Source organism: Coregonus lavaretus (assembly GCF_964263955.1).
Source record: "Coregonus lavaretus genome assembly, chromosome: 16".
Classification (NCBI taxonomy): domain Eukaryota; kingdom Metazoa; phylum Chordata; class Actinopteri; order Salmoniformes; family Salmonidae; genus Coregonus; species Coregonus lavaretus.
Window position 1 is genome coordinate 27,956,220 of NC_140003.1, and position 26,092 is coordinate 27,982,311.

At 44.2% G+C, this 26,092-nt stretch overlaps 1 protein-coding gene across 1 annotated transcript in view; it reads right to left on the reverse strand.

Moving 5' to 3' along the window:
* The window catches only part of LOC311143997 (titin-like), a gene marked incomplete at both ends in the record, with an annotated part of 179,483 nt that overhangs the window by 24,445 nt on the left and 128,946 nt on the right, over positions 1-26,092 (reverse strand). Inside the window, 17 exons of the mRNA XM_084179909.1 lie at positions 90-389; positions 507-788; positions 931-1,224; positions 1,434-3,200; positions 3,309-3,614; positions 3,789-4,091; positions 4,183-4,482; positions 4,661-4,954; positions 5,046-5,342; positions 5,449-5,751; positions 5,862-6,449; positions 6,639-6,935; positions 7,032-24,143; positions 24,369-24,671; positions 24,764-25,351; positions 25,465-25,761; positions 25,871-26,068. Coding sequence (XP_084036035.1) covers positions 90-389; positions 507-788; positions 931-1,224; positions 1,434-3,200; positions 3,309-3,614; positions 3,789-4,091; positions 4,183-4,482; positions 4,661-4,954; positions 5,046-5,342; positions 5,449-5,751; positions 5,862-6,449; positions 6,639-6,935; positions 7,032-24,143; positions 24,369-24,671; positions 24,764-25,351; positions 25,465-25,761; positions 25,871-26,068 — 23,829 coding nt within the window. The remainder of the gene's footprint in view (positions 1-89; positions 390-506; positions 789-930; positions 1,225-1,433; positions 3,201-3,308; positions 3,615-3,788; positions 4,092-4,182; positions 4,483-4,660; positions 4,955-5,045; positions 5,343-5,448; positions 5,752-5,861; positions 6,450-6,638; positions 6,936-7,031; positions 24,144-24,368; positions 24,672-24,763; positions 25,352-25,464; positions 25,762-25,870; positions 26,069-26,092) is intronic.

Genomic DNA, 26,092 nt, shown 5'->3' on the forward strand with positions numbered 1-26,092 from the left:
GTTTTAGTTAAATATAATAATTTAAGATAATAACAAATAATTATACGTGTCAGTCATCTCTTTAGAACTTGTTGGTTGATGGGACTTACTGAATTGCATCTGTGCAATGAATGGATCAGAGTCGAGAGGACGTCCAACTCCGAACTTATTGACAGCAGAGATACGGAACTGGTACTCGTTGCCCTTGATCAGCTTGGTGGCGTTGAATGAACAAGCTTCACACTTGCTTGTCACCATTGCCCAGGAAATCCTAGATGTTTCTCTCTTTTCCACCGTATAATAGAGTATTGCAGCACATCCATCGTTCTCTGGGGGGTTCCACCAGACAGTTGCCTTTTCTGCAGTGATACCAGTGAAACGCACTGGTCCCTCAGGTGGTCCAGGGGTATCTAAAGAAAGCATACATTGTTAATGGTAAGCATGAATCCACCCACTTGTTGTTAAATCATCTGCATCACAATTTGAGAGAAAATAAATAATGTAACTTTATTTATCTATAAACCAACCTGAGACTCTGATGTTGACACTCTCTGTCTTTGTTCCAGAGCCGTTCTTGGCTTCCACCATGTACACTCCGCGGTGGTCGCGATCAGCATCTCTGATGAACAGGCTGCTGGAGCCGATGTTAGTTGTGATATCAATCAACATCATCTTGTCAATCTCTTTACCGTCCTTGTACCATATGACCTGAGGCACTGGTCGTCCAGTGATACTACAGTTCAGTTTGATGTTTTCACCAGCCTTGTACACCAGAGCAGTGTCGGCACTGAACTCAATGTCGGGAGAAACTAAACAGAGAGAGACACAAAAACATGAAATTAATGATAAATGTAATCACATAGAGACAAACTTAGATAGCCATACAAAAAAAACTGGTTGTACAATATACAGTATATTGTATATTTAATATAATGTATAATGTATAATTACCACTTTCATCTTTGGTCATGACATAGCCCGATGACTGTGAGGGTGGACTGACTGTACCGACAGCATTTCTGGCAATCACTCTGAATTCATAGCGATCACCAGGAGAAAGTCCGGTGATGGTGAATTGCAAATCACTTATGTCGGTGAAATTGCATCTCAACCATTTGCCTCTGCCTTGACGTCTCTCCACACTGTATGCCACAATCTTAAATCCTCCATCTTTCTTGGGTATATCCCATTTGAGAGTGACAGTGTCTCTTGTGACATCAATAACATTAGGAGTACCAGGTGGATCTAGGAGGGAAAGGAAAGGTCAGGTTGCTGAAGTGGTGTATATTCATAAAGTATGTATGTTCATGATAGCAGACTGTCCACTGAGGAAAAAACAACAAGGTAACACTTTATTGTAGTCCCCATTATGTATGCATTCATAAAGCCGTTATAACCGCTACATAAGACATTATAACATCTGTCATAGACAGTCATAAACATTTTGTACTCACCAACTGGGGAGATTGCGAGGGCATGTTTGCTCTGTTCACTGACGGGACTCAGGCCAGCATTATTCTCTGCATAGACTCTGAAGGAATACTCAAGTCCTTCAATCAGCTGGATGATTCTGTAGTCACGGGCAGAGATAATGCTGGAATTGACCTTAGTCCACAGCAGGCTGTTTCTGTCCTTCTTCTCAACATGGTAGCCAGTGATTGGTGAGCCGCCATCAAAGCTGGGTGCTTCCCATTGGATAGTCATGCCATCACTGGTAACGTTGTATGTGACTGGTTTTCCTGGTGCACCTGGTGGCATGTACTGGTGTTGGGCGATCACGTCTGGTGAATTCAAAGGATCACTCACTCCATATTTGTTCTCTGCACGTACTCTAAACTGGTACTCTGTGCCCTTGACCAGGTTGGGTATCTTGAACGTTGTCCTCACCACACTGGAGCAAACCATCTTCCAGTTAGCCTGGGCCGTCTCTCGTTTCTCCACACTGTAACAAGTGATGTCTCCACCTCCATTGTCCTGGGGTTCATCCCAAGATATAATGATGCCTTGTGCTTTGATCTCATCGAATCGGACCGGTCCAACTGGCACAGAAGGGGGTCCGAGAGTGATCACATTGATGTCAAAGAAGTTCTTGATAAGTTTGTTGTCCAGAACCAATGTGTATAGGCCTGCATTCTCTTTCTTTGCGCTTCTGACTGTCATAGACACTTTGTTGTCTGTTTCACGGAAGCGAATCTGTTCACTTTCTTTCAAAGGAATGTTTTCCTTCATCCATCTAACGGATGGTTTTGGTTTACCCTTAAATGGGATCTCAATATGGATGTTTTGACCGACACGAACAAAGAGTTCGCCATTTGGATAATCTATCATGTTGGCCTCAGGTGGAATAATGAACTCCTTTACTGTTATGGGCCCAATCTGAGAGAAGTCACTGATGCCCTTCTCATTCTTAGAAAACACTCTAAAGTTCACAACAGAATTTTCCTTCAGGTTTTTAACTTCACATGTGCAACGCTTGCATGTTGTAGCAACAGTCCAGGTTTCTTCCTCTTTAGTTTTCGTCTCAATGACATAGTCTGAAATGTGGCTACCTCCATCATGGTCAGGCTTGGTCCAGTGAAGAGTCACTGATGTCTTAGTAGCGTCTGTCATGACCAGCTCCTTGACTGGTCCGGGGGTCTCAGTGGCCCTGACTGGCTCTGTAGTCTCACATGTATCACCAGTACCATGCTCATTCTCAGCAGACACTCTGAAGAAGTAAGCGATTTCATCTGACAGACCGTCGATCTTGTATGATGTGTTGGTGCACTCTGATGACACGACTGTATACGCTCTGTTGTTAGCGTCTTTTTTCTCCACAATGTAGTTGGTGATTGGGGAACCACCATCGATCAGAGGAGCTTCCCAGCTCAGGGTCAACTTGCCTCTGGTGACATTCTTGATGATCAGTTTTTGGCAAGTGGATGGGGTGTCAAGAACCTTGACAGACACAGTGATGAACTTGGACTCGCCAACACCGTTCTCAATCTCCAGGTAGTATTTGCCACAGTCGTCACGGGTGACCTTTGGAATGACAAGAACTGTTGTACGTTCTGTGCTGGTGATAGTGTATCTTGCATCACTGGCCATGTTCTTGTCATGTCTTCTCCATGTGCAGTTTGGTGCAGGTCTGCCCTTCAGTGGAATAAACACCTCAATATCCCTTCCTGCCTTGGCGGTGTATTGAGTCGTCATGGGAACATCCAAATCAAGATCGGCCTCCTCTGTTAGACGGATAGGAAAGATAGAAAAATAGGTAAGAGATTTGTTACTAGTGCAATAAGTAAAATGTTAACATATTAATAAAATGTTGTGAATATTTGAATACGAACCAAGAATATCCTTGGATTGAACAGGCTGGTACATCTCGATTGGTTGACTGGGTCCCAGACAGTTGACAGCAGATACACGGAAGAAGTAATAGGTTCCTGGTTTCAAGTGATTCACAACATACTCTGTTGTCCTCACTTCTCCATTGTGGCTGATGACAGCCCATTCCCTTTCTTCAGAGTTCATCTGCTCAACGATGTAGCTGGTGATCTCGCTGCCACCATCATACACTGGCGCCATCCAGCCCAGGGTGATGGATGTTTTGGTGGAGTCGACCACTCTGAGTTTGGTTGGTTCACCTGGTGGGTCTAAAATTAAGAAAAAATACATTGTCAAATGTAAGAGAAATGTAATGAACAAGTAGTAGAGGAAACATGAAACGTGCTATGTTCTGACTGTAAGTTTCTGTGGATACGAGTGTCTGCCAAATAACCCAAATGTAAATGTTATGTTCCAGGATGGCAATGAGGAGAATAACATACCAACTGCATCAGCAGCTTTGAAGAGGTCAGACTCTTTGGAGTATGGACCAGCTCCAGCCTTATTGACTGCACATACACGATACTGATAGTCCTTTCCAGTGAGCAGGTTGCTGACTTTCTGTCTAGTGTCACGAATGGTGTCTTTGATAACCTTGAACCAACGCAAGCTTGTCTTCTCTCGTTTTTCCAGGTAATATCCATCAATGTCACTACCGCCATCAATACCAGGTCTTTCCCATACCACCGTCATTGATGAGTGTGTGATCATGGTGACTTGAGGCTTGGAAGGTTGACTTGGAGGAACTGCAAAGAAATATAAGCATGTTAGATCACTTTGGGACCAAAATACAATATGTTCAGGTAGCTGGACAGATGCTGCTTGTTTTATCCTTACCAAATGCATTCTTTGCTTCTACGGGTTCAGATTCCAGTGGGTCTCCAACTCCGTATTTGTTCACTCCTCGGACTCTGAAGATGTACTCATTGCCTTTGATGAGTCTCGGGACATTCACAATACATTCCGCCCAATTCTCAGAGATAATGGACCATTGAATTCTGCTGGCCTCCCGTTTCTCCACAATGTAGTGGGTGACCATTGCGCCACCCTCGTCCTCAGGAGGATCCCACATTATGGTGATACTGTTAGCAGTGACCTTCTTGAGCTGAATCTCGCCAGGTGGTGGTCCTGGTTTATCTAATAATGACAAAACATTTGAAAAATATTATGTCACTTTGCTCAATCACACATTAATTATTTTGGTTATTTGCTAATTAGAGATTGTATTGAGTAATTTTCCATATGATTTTCGATACTGTGCCAACGGTGTAGAAATATAGGTAACCAAAAAAAAATGATAAGGAGCAATACGTACCAAGAATTTGTACTCTGACGTAGGCATATGCTGAGCCCAAAGAGTTTTTGAGCCTCATCTCATATGTTCCAGAGTTGAGACGTGTGGTATCCCTGATGATAAGAGTGGAACTATCAGCAGCGTTCTTCTGTACCAGCTGAGCCTGGGCACCAGACTCAAGTTCCTTTCCGTCCTTGTACCACTCAATTGTCGGTGCTGGTTTGGCAATGATTCCAAATCTAAGCTCGAAAGTGGTTCCAGCTTTGTGTTTCACAACCTCGCGATATTCATCAGGAATTTCAATCTCAGGGGCACCTATGATATAACACATAAGATGCATTACATTAACTAATAGTTAAATTAAATGTTAAATTCCAACTTTTAGCATATTTGGAACATAACCCACCATATGTATCCACGCAACTTGCAGGGCCTGCAATGATGGATGGATTGCTAACTGATCCAACTGCATTCTTTGCCATGACTCTGAATTCATAGGTCTCATCCTGAGTAAGTCCTGTCACAGTATAATGTGTGTCAGAAACGTTGGTCAAGTTGGCCTTTGTCCATCTGTCTTTCTGGCCCTCTTTCTTCTCAATCAGGTACCCTGTGATCTTGCTACCGCCATCATAATTGGGCTTCTGCCATGCGATGCTGATGGAAGTCTTCGTGATGTCAGTGATCCTGACATTGGTTGGAGGCTCTGCAAAAAACAGATGTCGAGGTTCAGATACAGTAGATGATTTGTAAAGTTTAGAGGACACACAGTGGTATTCAATCACGAAACGACAGTAACCAAGTCGACTTACCGCAAGCATCAATTGCAAGTACTGCGTCTGAGATCTTGCTGAGTGGACTGCATCCAGCTGCATTTTCTGCTGTAACCCTGAACTCATAGATGAGGCCGGCAGCAATGTCCGGCACCTTGTAGTGTGTGGCACGGATAACAGTCTTGTTAACCTTCTGCCAACAGATGCTGTTTCTATCCTTTATCTCGAGGTGGTATCCAAAGACATGGCTTCCTCCATTGGAGGCTGGCTCCTTCCAGGCTACAGTGATGCTCTCTCTGGTTACAGATGTAACCGTAGGAGCAGATGGAGCTACAGGGACGGCTAAAATGAAAGAAAATAATATTTAGTACATTCCGTATTTTTTACATATGCAGATGTATATATAAAGTACAAACAGAAAACATTAATTAATAGAGTGGTATAAAACTCACTGTAGGGCAGATCTACTCTGACGGTTGGAGAGTCAATGTGCTCACTGATACCGTAGCGATTCTCAGCCCTGATTCTGAACTGGTACTCCAGTCCTGTTGTAAGCTTCATGATTTTCATGGTGCATCTTGCGATGGCCGAAGAGACCTCAGTCCAGTTGGCGTTGGTTGTTTCACGTTTGAGGATGATGTAATTTGAAATGGTGCTTCCACCGTCATAACGAGGAGGAGACCACTTCAGACTCACACTGTCCTCTGTCACGTCAGTCATTTCAACAGGACCAACTGGGGCGCTTGGTCTATCCAGGACCACAATGTTAACAAAAGACTTAGTGGTTCCACTTGTGTTGGAGGCACAGATGTCATACCTTCCTGAATCAATAGCAATGCTCTCACGAAGAGTAATGATGAGGTATTCAGGAGTTACTTCAGAGTTGAATCTCATAGTTGACTTCAGTGCAACATCGTCCTTTGAAAGAGAAACCTTTGGCATAGGTCTGCCAGTAAGTGGGATCTCGCATTTCAGGTTTGATCCTGCTCTGACATAGACTGTATTGTGGGGGAACTTCTTCATGTTGATCTCAGGAGGTTCTGTTGAAAGAATATGGAATAATTATTATCAATTGAAGATATCAAATCAAAATGAAACACTCTACATGTAAGAATATATTTTTTAACCAGCTTTACACACATAATGTAGTACTATCTTGGATTATGCTCAGCAATTCTCTACCCTTACTCATTTGTGAAAATAAAATGTAGGACTTGGGAAAAACTCACCATGCTGGTCTTTAACTGTTACAGGCAGAATCATGTCTTTAGCATCACTGAATCCAGCGTGGTTTTCAGCACGAACTCTGAAGAAGTATTCAGCATTTTGCGTCAGGCCATAGACCTCAATGTGGGTGAACTTGGTGACACCAACTTTCACCCATTTATCCTGACCCTTCTCAAGAGCATCGATTTGGTAACTGGTGATTCTGCTACCTCCGTCTTGCTCGGGCTTGCCCCAAGCAAGTGAAACACTTTCCTTGGTGATATCGGTCACTCCAAGTGATGCTGGTGGGCTGGGTTTTTCTGAAATCAAGAAGAAACGTGGAGATTTTTATAACACCATATAATAAAAAAAATCTTCAACTTAAATGTTGTTTTCTATTTTAAATTCTAGTATACCTGTAATCTTTGCTCCATCTTTGGTCTCAGCTGATACACCAACTCCATATTCATTTTCACCTGTGACTCTAAAGTAGTACACTCCTCCCTCCACCAGGTCTGTTACTTTGTAGGTCAGACGATGGCAGGCATCTGTGAGTCTGGTCCATCCCTTTTTGCTTGCCTCACGAATATCAACAAGGTAGTTCTTTACCGCAGCGCCACCTTCATTATCTGGGGTATCCCATGTAACTGTTGCAGAGCTCTTTGTAACATCCTTGAACCCAACATGAGATGGTGGGCCAGGAGAGTCCAGAACCCTGACATTTAATGTACATGCAACTTTTCCAGCTATGTTTTGGAGAGTCACAGTATATTTCCCAGAGTCATCTCTTGTTGCTTGTTCCACTGTGATAGATGTGAAGGTATCAGTGGTATCAATACTGGCCCTCACCCTCAGGTCAACAGCAGCCTTGGTCCACATAACATTCGGAACGGGCTTGCCCCTGAATGGCACAGTTAGGGTGAATGAACTACCGTCCTTTACAATGAGTGTCTTTCGCATCTCATTGCTGATATCAAATACTGGTACCTCTTCTCTCTCCTTAGCCACCTGTGGATCCGTAGGGGGGCTTGGCTCACTGAGACCAATCTTGTTGATTGATTTGACAACAAATAGATATTCTGCCCCAGAAGTTAATCCAACAATGGTGAATTCAGTGTTCTTTGTGTTTGAAACACCGACACACCAGTCATCATCGTATTCATCTGTCCTCCTATATTCAACACAGTATCCTGTCACAGGAGCACCACCATCAAACAATGGCTTGTTCCATGAAAGAGTAACAGTAGTCTTGGTGGAGTCAATAACTTTAGGTTTAGATGGTGGAGATGGCAGGAATTGGGGATCCTCCGCCTTTGTTAGTTCGGTAGGAATACTTGGGAGACTCAAGCCTGCAGCATTTTCTGCATAGACTCTGTACTCATATTCAGCTCCCTCACGGAGATTGGATGCCTTGACCCTGAGGTCATACACAGGCTTTTTGTTCACTCGTACCCAGCGCAATCCAATTTTCTCTCGTTTCTCAATAACATAGCCATAGATGCTGCTTCCTCCATCGGATTCTGGTCTTTCCCAGCAGATTGTCATTGCATCACTTGTGATACTCGTGATTTGAACATCTGTTGGTGCTGCAGGGACAGTGTATGCATTCTTGGCTCTGGTGGGCTCACTCTCCAGGGCTTCACCGTCTCCATATTTGTTCACTCCCCTTACTCTGAAGATGTATTCATTTCCTTTAAGCAGTTTGGTGACTTTGCATGTTGTAGCTTTCATATCTCCATATACTAAAGTCCAGGCGAGACGGCTGGTTTCACGTTTCTCAACAATGTAGTGCATGATTTCTGCGCCACCATTTTCTTGAGGTGGTCCCCAGGTCAAAGTGCACTTCTCTGCTGTCAGACCAGTGACCGCCAACGGTCCAGAGGATGGTCCAGGGCGGTCAAGGACCTTACAGTTTACAGCCAAGGACCTTGTGCCAGCAACGTTCTGTAGAGTTACAATGTACTGGCCAGTGTCCCTTCTGATAGTGTCTCTGACTATTAATGTGGTGGTGCTGTGTGTTGAAGTAATCTCCACTCTTGCCTTGGCATCAATTTCTTTACCATCCTTTGTCCATGCAATGACTGGACGTGGGCGTCCAGAAATATCTGCATCGATTCTCAAAATATCTCCAGCTTTGACAACTACTAATTGCCTAAACCTGTCTTCCAACTCAATGCGAGGTGTATCCACCTCATCCTTGACTGTGATGGCACCTGTGCCCAGTGATGGCTCACTGAGTAATCCAGCTGCATTCTTTGCAATAACACGGAAGTCATATTGTACATCCTCTGTAAGGCCTGTAATGTCAAAGTATGTGTCCTGGAGACTGGCAAAATTGCACTTCAGCCAACGGCCATCTGGAATCTCCCTGCGTTCAACAATGTAGCCAGTCACCTTAGCTCCACCGTCATTCTCTGGCGCGTGCCAAGTAATGGAAACTGAAGTTCTTGTGATGTCAATGACCTCAAGGTTAACAGGTGGATCACAAGGATCTCTTGCAGCTACAGGCTCAGAGGCTTTGGTGCAAGGTCCAATTCCAGCAATATTCTGAGCATAAACACGGAACTCATACAGCAAGCCTTCCTCAATGCCAATCACTTTGAATTCTGTTTCAGCAATGAGACCTCTGTTGATCTTTGTCCAGAGAATACTGCTATGGTCTTTCATTTCCAGGTGATAACCAATGATTGGACTTCCACCGTCACTGGCTGGTTTACCCCATGCAACCAAAATGCCGGACTTAGTAGCATGGGCAACATGGAGAGAAGTGGGAAGGCCAGGTGTCTCGAAGGGGTACTGTGCAACAATTGGAGCGGAGTCCACAGCATGGCTCTTGCCGTAGCGATTTTCAGCTGCAATACGGAACTGATATTCAGTGCCTTGTGTCAAGCGGGGAACTTTAATTGATGTTCTGGCGACTGTGGCTGAAACAATCTGCCATGTTGTAGTGGTAGTATCTCTCTTCTGCACAACATAGTTGTTGATTTGACATCCTCCATCGTAGAGTGGGGCGTCCCAAGACAGTGAAATATTGTCAGCACTCACTTCATCTACCTTGATTGCACCTGGTGGGCCAGGTTTATCCAAGATGATAACAGCTATAGTCGCTGATTTCTTGCCAACTGCGTTGGTTAAAGTGATCTCATACTTCCCAAAGTCCTCCTTGGTTGCGTCTTTGATAGTAATTTTTGATGAATTCTTAGCTGTTAGAACATTCACCCTGGTTGTCTGCTTCAATACAGCTCCATCTTTTTTCCATGCAACCTCAGGTTCAGGTCTGCCTCTGAATGGAACATCAATCTTCAGATCATCTCCTGCCTTGACACTGTATGTGTTGAACATCAGATCGATGATAGGTTCGATTGTAATGTCCTTTACTACGACAGGGTCTGCCAGTGGCTTAGGTTCGCTCTTGCCTTTGTCATTGACAGCAGTAATCCTAAATGAATATTCCTCTCCAGTTGTGAGTCCACCAATAGTTGCTTCCAATGCTTTAATCTCAGTGCATACAGTCCATTTCTCATCGCCCTTGGTTTGCATTTCTACTGTGTAGCTTGTGATTTTACTACCACCATCATGATCAGGCTTTTCCCATGCGAGACTCACACTGTCGCGAGAAACATCTACAACCGTAACTTTGCCAGGAGGCAAGGGGGCTTCGGATACCTTGATTGGTTCTGTTGTTTCTGCTGGCAAACCCACACCAAGCTCATTGACAGCTTTGACGCGGAAATAGTAAATTCCACCCTCCTTAAGGTCATCAATCTTCATGGAATTTCTTACACAGTTATTTGAAACACTTGTAAATGCCAGTCTTGTATTATCTCTCTTTTCCACAATGTAATGGGTGACCTTAGCTCCACCGTCAATCATCGGAGGCTCCCAGGATAGTGATACAGAATCTCTCTTAATGTCCTTGACTTCAAAGTTCTCAGGGGCACTTGGTGAGTCCAACACTCTGACATTAATGAATGCCGATTTTTGACCACTATGGTTCTCAAGGGTCAACACATACTTGCCAGTGTCAAATCTGTTGACATTGTCGATGACAAGCATTGTGTAGGAGCTTGTGACCTCAATTTGTGCACGCTCAGTAAGAGGGCCGTCCATCTTGGACCACTTTACTTCAGGTTCAGGTTTTCCTTTGATTGTCACAAACAAACGCAGTGTTGCACTTGCCCGTACTTGGACCATTTTCCTAAGGTCTGAATCAAGTTCAATCTCAGGGGCCTCAAGTCTTTCAGATGCAACTACAGACCCTGGAACATCAACATGCTCACCAACTCCTTCAATGTTAATTGCACAGATGCGGAAATAGTATTCAGCATTTTCCCTCAGTTTTTTCACAGTAAAGTGTGTTGCTTGTACACCAGTTGGCGGTGTACAGGTTATCCATTCTTCATCTCCTTCTTCTCTCATCTCAACCACATATCCTTTGATGGCTGCTCCACCGTCATAGATGGGTCTTGTCCATGAGAGTGACACAGTTGTGCTTGAGTGGTCTGTCACCTTAGGGTTGTTAGGAGGACCAGGTGGATATGTGATATCACAGGCTTTGATGTATTCTGTTGGTGCACTTGGCACTCCCACACCAGCAGCATTTTCAGCAGACACTCTGAACTCATAGGAATGTCCCTCGGTGAGTCCGGTGCATCTGAACCTGATGTCATTAAGTCTTTTCTTGTTACATTTTGTCCATCTAATGCCCTCTTTATCTCGTTTCTCCAGGACATAGCCATCAATATCTGAGCCACCATTATCTTCTGGACGTTCCCATGTAAGGACCATTGAGTCCCTTGTAATAGCACTTGCTTCAGGTGTTGAGGGAGCGCTTGGTGTCACAAAAGGATTACGTGCAATAACTGGGTCTGATTCAAGAGGTTCACCAATGCCAAACTTATTTACTGCCGTAACTCTGAAGATGTACTCATTGCCAGGCAAGAGTTTAGTCACTTTGTAGCTGACAGCTTGGATTCTGGGTTCGACTACAGTCCATGACAATCTGCTGGTTTCCCTCTTTTCAATTATATAATGAGAACAGCTGGCACCGCCATCATGTAATGGATGACTCCAGTGAAGATAGGCTTTCTCTGAAGTCACGCCAGTTATCTTCATTGGACCTTCGGGTGGACCAGGTCTATCAAGAACTTTCACGTTGACGGGAATAGATTTTGTTCCACCAACATTGCTAAGACTCAGGACAAAGTGTCCACCATCTACTCTGATACATTCCTTGACTGTTAGAATAGTGCGTTGAATGGTTGTTTTGATCTCCATTCTTGGGGTAGTTTGGTCGATTTCTTTTCCATCTTTCAACCATGTGATTTCAGGGAGTGGTTTTCCCAAAATATCAGCATCAATAACAAATGTTTCACCAGCATGGATGACAATACAGTCCTTAAACTTGGGATCCATTGATGCTGTTGGTGCTTCAATTTCATCTTTAGCAGTAATTGCTCCAGTGCTTTCAGAGGGAGCACTGAAAATACCAGATGCGTTCCTTGCAATTACTCGAAACTCATACTCACACTCTTCAGTCAGACCTGAGATTGTGAATTGAGTCTCAATTACATTTGTGAAGCTAGCCTTCATCCAACGGCCATCGGGAAGCTTCTTCCTTTCAACAACATAGCCTGTGATCAGGCTACCACCATCATAATGGGGCCTTTTCCATGACAGTGTAACGTGGTTCCTGGTAATATCAATAGCCTCAGGGGTACCAGGTGGATCACATGGGTCTCTGGCGACACAAACGTCAGAAATCTTGCTAGGTGGACTCAAGCCAGCAATGTTCTCAGCGAAGACCTTGAATTCATACTCAATGCCCTCTTCAAGTTCATTTGTTTTGAATCGACAGTCAGGAATGAGCAGTTTGTTCAACTTCGTCCAGAGAATGCTGTTCTTCTCTTTGCGTTCAAGGTGGTAACCAAGGATTGGACTGCCTCCATCACTGGTTGGTACTTTCCATTCAACAACCATGTGGTCCTTTGTCACTGATGACACAAATGGCGTACCAGGTGCAAAAGGTTCACTGAAAGGATATTGCACAACAACAGCTGCTGAGTCCAATGACGGACTCTTTCCATATCTGTTTTCTGCAAACACTCTAAACTGGTATTCAGTACCGGTTTTCAGCTTGGTAACTTTGATAGTTGTTCTTGCAACGGTTGCAGACACACACTGCCATGCTACGGTTGTTGTGTCACGCTTTTCCACAATGTAATTATTTATTTGACAACCTCCTGTGTACGCAGGTGGTTCCCATGCGAGGTTGACATAATTGGAACTCACTTCCTCAATCTTTATAGGCCCTGTGACTGGGCCAGGTTTATCGAGGATGATCACTCCGATTTCTGCAACTTTTTCTCCTATACTGTTGGTAGCTGTGATTTTGTACTTGCCAGAATCCGCTCTGGTTGTCTCTTTTATAGCAAGGATTGTTGATGATGCTGTTCTTGAAACATTCAACCTGGTTGTCTCTTTAATTGCCTGTCCATCCTTTGTCCATACCACTTTTGGTAATGGGCGTCCTCTCACTGGTATTTCTATCTTCAGATTTTCACCATGTTGGACACTAAAGGTGTTGAATGTCATTACGAAACTAGGTTCAATAGTCAGATCTTTAGCTGTGACAGGGGCAGCTAATACCCTTGTGTCACTCTTTCCTTTGTCATTAAAGGCTGAAACTCTGAACTGGTATTCTTGACCTGCGGTTAGGCCTTCTACAGTTCCCTCACATGTTTTTGTGGTTGTGGATAGGATCCATTCCTCTGATCCCGCAGGCAGCATTTCTATGTAGTATCCCATTATCCTACTTCCACCGTCATGGTCTGGTTTTTCCCATGCCATTGAGGCGGTTGTCTTAGTCACCTCAGTCAATGTGATCTTTCCTACAGGCAGAGGGACTTCTGATGTCTTCACAGGCTCTGCTGTTTCTGCTGCCAGGCCTACACCATATTCATTCTCAGCCATAACTCTGAAGTAATAAATAACCCCCTCAATGAGATCTCCCACATGGAAACTGTTCCTTGTACACTTGTTTGAAATGTTGGAATAAGCTTTCCTGGTGGATTCACGCTTCTCAACAAAGTAATGCTTGACCCTCGCGCCTCCGTCAATGAGTGGGGGCTCCCAAACAAGGTTGACAGAGTTTTTCTTAATATCTTTCACTGTGAAATTTATGGGTGCTCCTGGTGTATCAAGTACTTTGACGGACACAAACGCGGACTTGGAACCGCTGCTGTTTTCCAGGGTCAGAGTGTACTTTCCAGCATCATTTCTGTCACAGATGTCTACTGACAGTTGAGTAAAATCGGCACCTTTCTCAATTTGAACTTTGTTAGTCAAGTCACCCTCATCCTTGGACCAGCTTATTTCTGGAGTAGGACGTCCTTTGAATGGAATATTGATCCTCATGGATCCTCCAGCACGCACGACAACTCCTTTCCTTAGCTCTGAATCCAGCTCAATCTCTGGGGCGAACATTGCATCCACCGGTTTTACAGTTCCTAAAATCTCAGCAGGTTCACCAACACCCAATTTATTGATGGCACATACCTGCACCTTATATTCTTGATGCTCGATAAGTTTGTTGATTTTGAAGGTAGTGGCATTCACTCCTGTTGGTGGAGTGCATAAGGTCCATTCCTCCTCATCAGCTTTGCAGATCTCCACAGCATATCCCTGGATATTGACACCACCGTCATAAATGGGTCTACTCCATGCGAGTGTAATGGAGTTCTTGCTAGTATCAACCACATGTGCATTAGTGGGAGCGCCAGGTTCAAAGGTTGGATCACAGGCTTTGGTGTAAGGAGTTGGTTCAGTTGGTTGGCCGACTCCTGCAGCATTCTCAGCAGATAATCTGAATTCATATTCATGATCCTCTGTCAGGCCTGTCACTCTGAAGCGAAGGTCTGTGACTCTGCGTTTGTTGCATTTTGTCCATCTGATTCCAGCTCTATCTCTCTTCTCAACAATGTAACCAGCAATCTCACTTCCACCATCAACCTCTGGGCGAGTCCAGCACACAGTCATGGAATCCCTTGCAATATTGGCTATTTCCAATTCTTGAGGTGGTCCAGGAGTAACAAATTGATTTCTCATTATAACTGGGGCTGATTCAAGAGGTTCACCAGTACCAAATTTGTTGACAGCCATTACACGGAAGATGTACTCATTTCCCTGCAGAAGCTTTGTGACTTTGAACATTGTAGCTCCACAATCACTAGCAACCACAGTCCATGCAAGACGGCTAGTTTCTCTCTTTTGAATGACGTAGTGGGAAATACTGCTGCCACCGTCAGCTCTTGGAGGAAGCCAGGACAGTGAGCATTTCTCGCATGTGACATTGCTAACAGTGAGGGGTCCCTGAGAGGGCCCAGGTCTGTCCAGTACTCTCACATTGAACGTTACAGTTTTATCTCCAGCAACATTAGTTAGAAGCAAAGTATATTGTCCTCCATCCACTCTGATAGCATCTTTGACAACAAGCTTTGCTTGGAAATCTGAGTTCATAATCTCAGCCCTTGCTGAGTTCTCCACTAATGCTTCACTCTTGAACCATTGAGCTGTTGGAATTGGCTTTCCTTGTACAGCCGCCTCAAGTGTAAATGTTTCCCCAGCATTGATGATAACAACCTGGCTGTACACTGAGTCAACTTCACATTTTGGTGGATCAACTTCATCCTTTGCTGTGATGGATCCGGTGCTCTGAGAGGGCTTGCTGATAGATCCAGCTGCATTCCTAGCTATGACTCTGAAGTCATATTTGCAATCCTCAGTTAGACCTAGAACTGTGAATACAGTTTCAATGACATTTGTGAAACTTGCCTTCATCCACCTTCCCTCTGGGAGATCGCGTTTCTCCACCACATAGCCTGTGATCAGACTGCCACCATCATACTGTGGTCTTGTCCACTTCAGTTTCACAGAGTGCCTGGTTACAATGATAGCGTCTGGGGTGCCAGGAGGATCACATGGGTCACGTGCCACATATCCCTCAGAGAGTTTGCTGCATGCGCCAATGCCAACGATATTCTCAGCAGACACTCTAAACTCATACTCAATACCTTCCTCCAAAGGAGTAGATTTAAATCTACAGTCTTGGATGAGGGATTTATTGATCTTTGTCCAAAGGATACTGTTCTTTTCCTTTCTCTCAATGTGATAGCCGAAAATGGCACTGCCTCCATCTGAAATGGGTTTGTGCCATTCCACAACCATGTAATCCTTAGTGTATGAAGATATGTAAGGTGTTCCTGGTGGTCCTGGCTCCTTGAAAGGATACTGGGCAAGGACAGGTTCAGAATCAATAGCATAACTTTTGCCATATCTGTTTTCAGCACAAATCCTGAATTGGTATTCTGCACCTGTTTTTAGATTTGCCACTTTCAGGGTATTTCTTGCCACAGTGGCAGAGACTACAACCCAGTTAGTTGTGGTTGTATCTCTTTTCTGGACAACGTAATTTGAAATTGGGCAGCCACCAGTGTATGCAGGTGGTTCCCAGGAAAGTGTGATACTTTCAGCACTGATGTCATCCATCTTGATTGGGCCTGTTGGTGGGCCAGGTTTATCTAGTGTGATTACTTCAATGGTGGCATCTTTGGAGCCAAGACTGTTGGTAATATTAATACTATACAATCCACCATCGTCTTTTGTTGCTTCTTTGATGGTTAGATGTGTATTGCGTGCACTGTCGACAACATTAACTCTTGTGGTCTGTTTCAGGGCAGCACCATCCTTTGTCCATGTAATGACTGGTTTAGGATGTCCAGCAATGGGAACTTCAATCTTCAGATCATAGCCAACCTGTACACTGTACTGTGTTAATTTAGGTCTTATGTCAGGTGCAATGACAAGGTCCTTTGCTACTACTGGATTGGCCAGAAGTCTAGAGTCACTCTTTCCTTTGCTATTAACAGCAATTACTCTGAATTGATACTCCTCTCCTTGGGCTAAGCTAGTGACAGTAGTTTCAAGGTATTTACATTGAGCACATAGTGTCCATTTGTCACTATCTTTGGCTTGCATTTCAATCTCATAATGGCTTATTCTGCTGCCTCCATCATGACCTGGTTTCTCCCACTTAAGAGAGACACTGTTCCGTGTCACGTCCAGTACTGTAACTTTACCGGGAGGTTGAGGTACCTCTGAAATCTTGACGGGTTCAGGGGTCTCTGCAGGTAAGCCAATGCCCCACTCGTTTTCAGCAAGAACTCTGAAGAAATAGATACTTCCCTCCACAAGTGGTTCAATCTTCCATGACATCTTATGACAGGTTGTGACAGGGGAATACACTTTCCTAGTGCTTTCTCGTTTCTCAACATGATATTGCTTAATTTTAGACCCACCATCCAAAATAGGTGGCTCCCAAGTAAGGGTGACTGAGTTCTTTGTTATCTCCTTGATAGCGAAATTTGCAGGCATACTAGGTGAATCAAGTACTCTGACACTGATGAAGACAGATTTAATTCCACTGGAATTCTCTGCAGTAACAGTGTACTTGCCAGTGTCAAATCTGTCAACATTTTCAATCAGAAGTGAGGCATAACTGCTTGTATTGTCAATCTGTGCCGTCTCCTTGAGTTCTCCATCAGCCTTTCCCCATTTCAGTTCAGGAGCCGGCCGTCCCCTAACAGGAATGAACAACCTAAGAGTGCTTCCAGCTCTGACATTAATCATCTTCCTCATGTCAGCGTCAAGCTCAAGATCTGGTGCTTCCAATTTCTCCTCTAAAATAACTGATCCAGGGACATCTGCATGCTCACCAACACCAACCTTGTTTATGGCACAGACTCTGAATTTATACTCATGCTTCTCTAGTAGTTTTCGAACTGTACATTTAGTGTTTGTGATTCCAGCAGGTGGAGTGCACATTGTCCATTCATCAGATGCTCCTTCACAGGCCTCCACTAAGTATCCTTGAATCTCACAGCCACCATCATAGATAGGTTTGCCCCATGACAAGGACACAGATGTTCTTGTTGTGTCAGTCACTTTGGGATTATTTGGTGGACCTGATGTGAAGATAGCATCCAATGCCTTGTAGTAAATAGTTGGTTCACTTGGTTTACCAACTCCAGCAGCATTCTCAGATGAAACTCGGAACTCATAACTGCGGTTCTCAAGAAGACCTGCTACTCTGAAGCGCAGCTCACTCACTGTACGCTTATTGCATCTAGTCCAGCGCACACCTTCTTTATCACGCTTCTCAATAACAAATCCAGAAATGGCATTGCCACCATCGTTTTCAGGTCTTTCCCAGGTTACCACCATTGAATCTTTTGTGATGGTAGAGACTTCCACATCGGTTGGTGGATCAGGTGTCACAAATTGATTTCTGGAAATCATTGGCTCAGATTCAAGAGGTTCGCCAATTCCGTATTTGTTCACAGGAATCACTCGGAAGACATACTCATTTCCAGGAACAAGTTTTATGATCTTCAGATTTAGAGTCTGCACTTTAGGTTCAACCAGAGTCCAAACCAATCTGCTAGTTTCTCTCTTCTCAACGATGTAATGAGAAACATCACTACCTCCGTCTTGTGCTGGTGGTCTCCAGGCAATACAAGCCTTTTCACTTGTGACTCCATAGATAGAAATTGGGCCTCCTGGTGGACCAGGTCTGTCTAACACTTTGACATTGATGTTAACTGACTTCTCTCCACCTACATTTTTCAAAAGTAGGATATATTGGCCTCCATCAACACGGATTGCCTCCTTAACACTCAACGATGCTTTAAAAGCGGTGTTCTTTATCTCAAGGCGTGCAGCATCCTTTATTTCTACGTTGTTTTTCATCCAATGGACTGAGGGCACAGGTTTGCCGAAAATATCTGCACAAAGGTTGAACGATTCACCTGCCATCAGAACAACTGTTGAAGAGTACTTTGAATCCATCTCTATTTTGGGAGGATCAACTTCATCCTTTGCTGTAATAGACCCAGTGCTCTCAGATGGAAGACTGTAAACACCTGCTGCATTTCTTGCAATGACACGGAACTCATAGCACTGGTCTTCAACTAAGCCAGTCACTATAAATTGGGTCTCAATGACATTGGCGAAACTGGCCTTCATCCAGCGCCCTTCAGGCAGCTCTTTCTTCTCCACAACGTAGCCAGTGATTTTGCTACCTCCATCTAATTCTGGCTTAGTCCATTGGAGAGTGACAGCTCCTCTTGTGACAATGACAGCTTCAGGCTTGCCTGGACTGTCACAGGGGTCTCTTGCTACACGGATTTCTGACAATTTGCTTGCTTTGCCAACACCAACAATATTTTCAGCATAAACTCTGTACTCATATTCGATACCTTCATCAAGACCACTGAGCTTGAACCTCAAGTCTGGGATCAGCTGTTTGTTTTGTTTTACCCAGAGGAGGCTGTTTCTCTCCTTACTATCAAGGTGATATCCCAAAATCTTGCTCCCGCCATCACTACCAGGCTTCTCCCATACGATAACCATGCTGTCCTTTGTAGATGATTGTACAATTGGGGTCCCTGGAGCACTTGGGAGATCGAATGGATATTGAGCAACAATATTTTCTGATATAAGTACTGGACTCTTTCCATATCTGTTCTCAGCAGCGATCCTGAACTGATATTCATACCCAGTCTTCAACCGAGCTGCTTTAATTGTGGTTCTTGCAACTGTTGCAGACACAATCTGCCAGTTTGTGGAGGTAGTTTCCCTCTTTTCTACTACATAGTTGTTAATGGCACAACCACCCACATATGTAGGTGGGTTCCAGGACAGTACCACACTGTCAGAAGTGACTTCATCAACAGTGATTGGGCCAGTTGGAGGACCAGGCTTATCAAGAACAACAACTGCAATGTCCACTGTTGATTCACCAGCTGTGTTTACAAGTTTGATGGTGTACTTGCCTACATCCTCCCTACTGGCTTCCTTGACCACAAGATGCAAATGTGTATCAGTGGCATCAGCATTGACTCTGGTTGTTTCTTTTAGTGCAACACCATCCTTGAGCCAGGTCACAACTGCTTTGGGGCGAGCAGCATATGGTAAATCTATCTTGAGATCGTCTCCTGCCAATACACTGAATGTGGTGAACAGCAGCTTGAATACTGGCGCAATAACAAGATCTTTGGCTACCACAGGTACACTGAGTAGACGAGGATCACTGGTTCCTTTTTCATTATGTGCTGACACACGGAACATATATTCTTCACCCTGTGTCAGTCCAAGAACAACAACCTGTGTGATTTTTGCAACGGCACACTGGGTCCAAGTTTCACTGTCTTTGCCCTGCATCTCGACAATATATCCTGAGATTCTGCTTCCTCCATCGTGATCTGGTTTTTCCCAAGACAGAGAGACGCTGGTGCCTGTGACATCAACGAGAGTTACTTTGCCTGGTGGAAGTGGTTTCTCGGATACTCTGACTGCCTCAGGAGTCTCTATTGGAAGTCCAATGCCAAATTCATTCTCAGCCAGAATTCTGAAGAAATATGTGTTTCCTTCCTCCAGGCCACCAATCTTCCAGCTAGATTTAACACATTGAGCACACACTGTGGAGTAAGCTTTTCTTGTTGATTCACGTTTCTCCACAACGTAGTTTCTAATTCTGGAGCCACCATCAATAAGGGGTGCATCCCACATGAGTGATACTGAGTCTCTGGTGACCTCCCTGATGATGAGGCTTTGTGGTGCTCCAGGTGTGTCCAGCACTCTGACATTCACATATGCAGTTTTGCTTCCTGAGGCGTTTTCCAATGTCAACATGTACTTTCCACTGTCAAATCTGTCAACATTTTCAACCATAAGAGCAGTAAATGATGATGTGGTGTCAATAGTTGCTCTCGTAACAGGCTCTCCATTTTCTCTGGACCACTTGACATCAGGAGCTGGTCTTCCTTTAATAGGTACAAAGAGTCTCAATGTGCCGCAAGCTCTAATGCAGACAACCTTACGAAGCTCTGCACCAAGGTCAATTTCAGGAGGAAGCAGCCTGTCCTCTGCAATTGGTGTGCCAGGCACTTGTGCTGGCTCTCCAACCCCTTCACAGTTAATTGCACAAATGTTGATTTTATAATCTTGGTTTTCTACCAGGTTAGTGATGGTAAATGATGTACCAACTAATCCCTTCTTAGGGGTACGAATTGTCCATTCATCTTCCTCAGGTAGACAGGTCTCCACAACGTATCCAATGATATCAGAACCACCATCATATACAGGTTTGTTCCAGGCAACTGTAATGGATGACTTGGTTGTGTCCAAGACTCTTTGATTTCCAGGTGGTCCAGGTTGGAAGATTGTGTCTACTGCCTTGTAGAATTCACTGGAAGGACTTGGTGTACCTAAACCAGCATTGTTTTCTGCAATTATTCTGAATTCATATTCATGCCCTGGTGTGAGCCCGGATACTTTGAACCTCAGGTCAGTTACAGTCCTCTTGTTGCATTTAACCCAGCGAAGACCGGTTTTGTCTCTCCTTTCAACAACATAGTTGAAGATGTCGCTTCCACCGTCGTGATCAGGGCGTTCCCAGCAAACAACCATGGTGTTCTTTGTGATGGTCGTCACCTCAGGTGTTGATGGAGCATCAGCTGACACATATGGATTTGTAGAAACCATTGGGTCGGATTCAAGGGGCTCTCCAGTTCCATACATGTTAACAGCCATAACTCTGAAGATATACTCGTTACCCTTCAACAACTTGGTAACCTTAAACCGGTTCACTTGTAAGTCTGTTGCTACATTTGTCCAAGCAAGTCTACTTGTTTCACGTTTCTCAATGATGTAGTGCAGAATCTTTGCACCGCCATCATGTGATGGTGGCAGCCATGAGAGGATACATTTCTCAGCAGTGACGTCTGTAACAGCAAGTGGACCATCTGGAGGTCCAGGTCTATCAAGAACCTTAACATTGAAGGTATGCTTTGCAAAACCACCAGGATTGCTGGCAGTTAAAGTGAATGTACCACCGCACCTTCTTAGAGAATCTTTGTTGACTAAGGTTGTAGAAAAGTCATAGAGTTTGATTTCCAACTTGGCCGTATCTTCAAGTTCCTTCCCATCTTTGGTCCATACCAGTGTTGGTATTGGTCTGCCTGTTACGCTGGCAGCAAGTTGGAAGACATCTCCAGCTTTCACAACCACAGTACTATTATAGATTGTATCAACTTCAAGTTTGGGCTCTTCAACGTCATCTCTGCAAGTGATTTCTTCTGATGGTAGAGATGGCTTACTGAGAGCACCAGCTGAGTTTCTTGCCATAACATGGAACTCATAAGTAGCATCCTCTGTGAGACCGCTAACAGTGAATGTTGTCTCAAGGACGTTGCTATAGTTGGCCTTGAGCCAGCGTCCATCTGGAAGTTCTCTTTTTTCTACTTGGTACCCAGTTATTGAGAATCCTCCATCACCTTCAGGTCTTGTCCACTGAAGAGTCACCTCATGTCTGGTTACATTCAATGCCATTGGTTGGCCAGGTGGGTCCACTGGATCCAGAGCAAAGGTAGTCTCAGAATGCTTGCTTGCCCTGCTCAAACCAGCCATGTTTTCAGCAATAACACGGTACTCATATGCGATTCCGTCCACCAAGCCTGTTGATTTGAACATGTTCCCTACTACAAGTGCTTTGCTGATCTTCTGCCACAGGATACTGTTCTTCTCTTTCCTTTCAATGTGATATCCCAAAATGGGGCTTCCACCATCGGAAGCTGGTTCATCCCAGCTAATAGTCATAGAATCCTTGTTGAAGTGGACAATTTCAGGAATGCCTGGTTGTCCTGGCACATCGAATGGATAAGCAGCAACCACTTGTTCTGAGACTATACAGGGTCCAATGCCGTACCTGTTCTGGGCTTTAACACGGAACTGATACGTGATTCCTGTTGTGAGACGAGCAGCTTTGAATGTTGTACGGATAACCGTTGCTGCTAATTCAACCCATGATGTGCCTGTTGTTTCTCTAGCTTCAACAATGTAATTGTTAATGGGTACACCGCCATCATTCTCTGGACCTTCCCATGACAAGAGAATGTAGTCACAGGAAACTTCTTCAAGCTTAATTGGTCCAGTAGGAGGTCCTGGAATATCGTGGACTTCAACAGTAATTGTCTCTGTCGTTGTTCCAAGTATATTCTTGCCAGTCATCGAATATTGACCACCATCGCTCCTTTTGATCTCATTGATGTGGAGAGTAGTTGAGGTTGCAGTAGTATCAGTATTGATTCTCTGCGTCTGTTTAAGTGTGTCCTCACCCCTCTTCCATGAAACTGCTGGTCTGGGACGACCCAGAACAGGAATTTCAACCTTCACATTATCACCAGCCTTAGCAATGACCAAGGACTGGTAGACTTCACGTAGGTCAAATGCAGGTGCTGTTGTTTGTTCTCTAATGATAGCAGGTCTGCTTTCACGTGGATCACTTCTGCCAGAGCTGTTCACTGCCATGATGCGGAACACATACTCCATATTTTCAATGAGATCTGTGGCTGTGTAGTCAAGAGCCTTTACAGTTGTCACATGGGTCCATGTCTCGGTGTCCTTCTTCTGTGCTTCAATAACGTATCCAGTAATCCTACTGCCGCCATCATGTTTTGGCTTCGTCCATGCAAGGCTTGCGGTGTCCGCTGATACATCAGTGACATACAGATTTTCAGGGGCAGTGGGTGCTTGGGATGCTCTAATTGTCTCAGGTGTCTCTGCTGGCTCGCCGACGCCCAGTTCATTTTCAGCAGATACTCTGAAGTAATATTCAGAGCCTTCATCCAAGTTGTCAAACTTGAAGGAGCATTTCTGCCAGGTTGTAGTGATTACTGTGTAAGCCTTTCTTGTGGCCTCTCGCTTCTCAATGACGTAGTTAATGATCTTTGATCCACCATCAATAATGGGGATTTCCCACTGCATAGTGATACTTGTTTTGGTGATTTCACGTGGTATCAAGTTCACAGGTGGTCCTGGTGAATCCAATACTCTGACGTTAACAAATCCATCTCTCTTACCAGCAACATTCTCTAATGATAGCATGTATTTTCCAGCATCATATCTTGTGCAGTCAGGGATAACCAGGAGAGTATACGACTCCGTAGTATCAATGTGTTCACGGCCACCTTTACCAAGAATGGCGTCATCTTTCAACCACGTTACTTCAGGAACTGGACGTCCTTTAATTGGCACGAAGATACGAATGGATCCACGGACCCTGACAACAAGGGTTCTTCTATACTCAGCATCAAGCTCATAGTCGGGAAGTGTCTCACGGTCCTCAAGTTCGACAATTTCTTCAACCTCTGCTGGTTCACCAACTCCCTCTGTATTCATAGCTCGGACTCTGAAATAGTATTTCCCACCAGCCTTCAGGTCTGACACAACATATTCTGTAATTCTCAATCTTGTGACGTCTGTGACCCAATCGTCATGTCCTTCCTTCTTGTGCTCAACAATGTATCCTGCTACATCCAGGCCGCCATCATAGTGGGGTCTACCCCAGTTGAATGTGGCTGTTGTCTTGGTGGTGTCAGTAATTCTTGGGTTGGAAGGAGGTCCTGGTGGATCTGAAAAGAAGAAAGAGAAGACTTATATCAAGACATGTTATCACCTGGTATTATTAGATCTATTGGTTTGCACTTCATAATAACTTTCATAAATAAGCCATTATATTTTAATTGTATATAACCTTTATTATGTACCAGGCTGGTCAATTAAGAACAACTTCTTATTTACAATGACGGCATGGAATAAATTATTTGTTTTGAAAAATACCCTTTGTGTTTACTTACATACAATATCCTTTGTCATCACGTGGGCAGATGGTTCACTGGGTTCCCCAAAGCCAGCTTTGTTCTCTGCTGTTACTCTGAATTCATACTGAACACCTTCCGTCAGTCCTTGTACTTTGTAACGTAGGTCAGAGACCGTTTTCTTCGATGCTCTCACCCATCTCATTCCTCTTCTCTCTTTCCTCTCAACCTGATAGCCTCTAATATCACTTCCACCATCTTTAACTGGCCTCTTCCAGAAAATGGTGACAGCGTTTCTGCTGACATTGTCAATCTCTGGGACTCCAGGTGGGCCTGGTGGGCCTAGAGAAAAAGAGGAGCAGAATACATGAACAATGATGTGGAGAAGACTACAGTACTGTCAATAGAATATTCTGAATATTCAAGCAACTTACCAAAGCTGTCAACCATTTTGACTGGGCCAGATTGTGTCCCATCACCAGTGCCATACTGGTTCACTGCAGACACACGGAAGATGTACTCATTGCCCTTGTTCAGCTTGTTTGCAACAAATCTGCAATCAAATATATTTTCAGCAAGTTTGGTCCACAGAAGACGGCTTGTTTCTCTCTTCTCCAGTGTGTAGGATTTGATTGAGCAGCCGCCATCTTCTTCTGGTGGCAACCATGTCAATGTGCACTTCTCAGCTGACACACTGCTGGCTTCAATGGGGCCTGGAGGTCCAGGGATATCAAGAACCTTGACCTTAACATGTTCTTCTCTGATACCGAAAGGATTACTGGCTGTAATTGTGTACTCTCCAGTGTTCTTCCTGCTTGCATATTTAATAGACAACGTTGAAGAGGTTGGAGTGCTTGTGATCTGGACAATATCTGAGGTCTTGAATTCTCTTCCTGCCTTGGACCACACAGCTGTAGGTGGAGGTTTGCCAAGGATCTTGGAAGCAGATACTACAATGGTGTCCCCAGCTCTGACAGAGACACCTTCCTTCATGTCTGGATCTATAGTGATGCTTGGTGGTTCTGTGAACAAATGAGGAAGAGAAATTAGGCTACTGTCCATGTCTTAGTTTAGTATGTATTCTATCGACTTTGTCTTGAAGTAAAAACCTTTTTCTTCTTTTTTTTTTACTTACCATACTCATCTTTGCAGATAAGTGTATCAGTTTGCTCTGAAGGAACACTGATTGCACCAGCTGCATTCTTAGCTCTGATTCTGAATTCCATGCTGCTGCCTTCTATCAGGTCTGGCACAGTAAACGCAAGGCCTTGGACATTGATATGATTTGCTTTCATCCAGGTCTTTCCTGGCAGTTCCAGTTTCTCAACCAGGTAGCCAGTCAGTTTGTGTCCACCATCGTACTTGGGTGCAGTCCACATAAGTGTTACAGTGCTTCTGGTTACATTGATGACATCAGGCTTACCAGGAGGATCTGTGGAGGAACAAAAAAGCCAGTAAGTTATCAAGATTAGAGTACATGTTGACAGAATTCTTATGATATCAATAGGACAGAAAGAGAAAGAGAATTAAACAAAACCTACCAATTGGATCAAGGGCGATGACTGGTTCTGTTGCCCTGCTTGGCCTTCCTAAACCAGCCGCATTCATTGCCATGACTCTAAATTCATACTCCAGGCCTTCAATCAGTCCAGTCACTCTGCAGTCCTTCACTCTAATAGGGGTCTTAGTGGCTCTCTTCCACATCAAGCTGTTCCTCTCTTTGTATTCAATATGATAGCCTGCAGAGATAATAATAATAACAA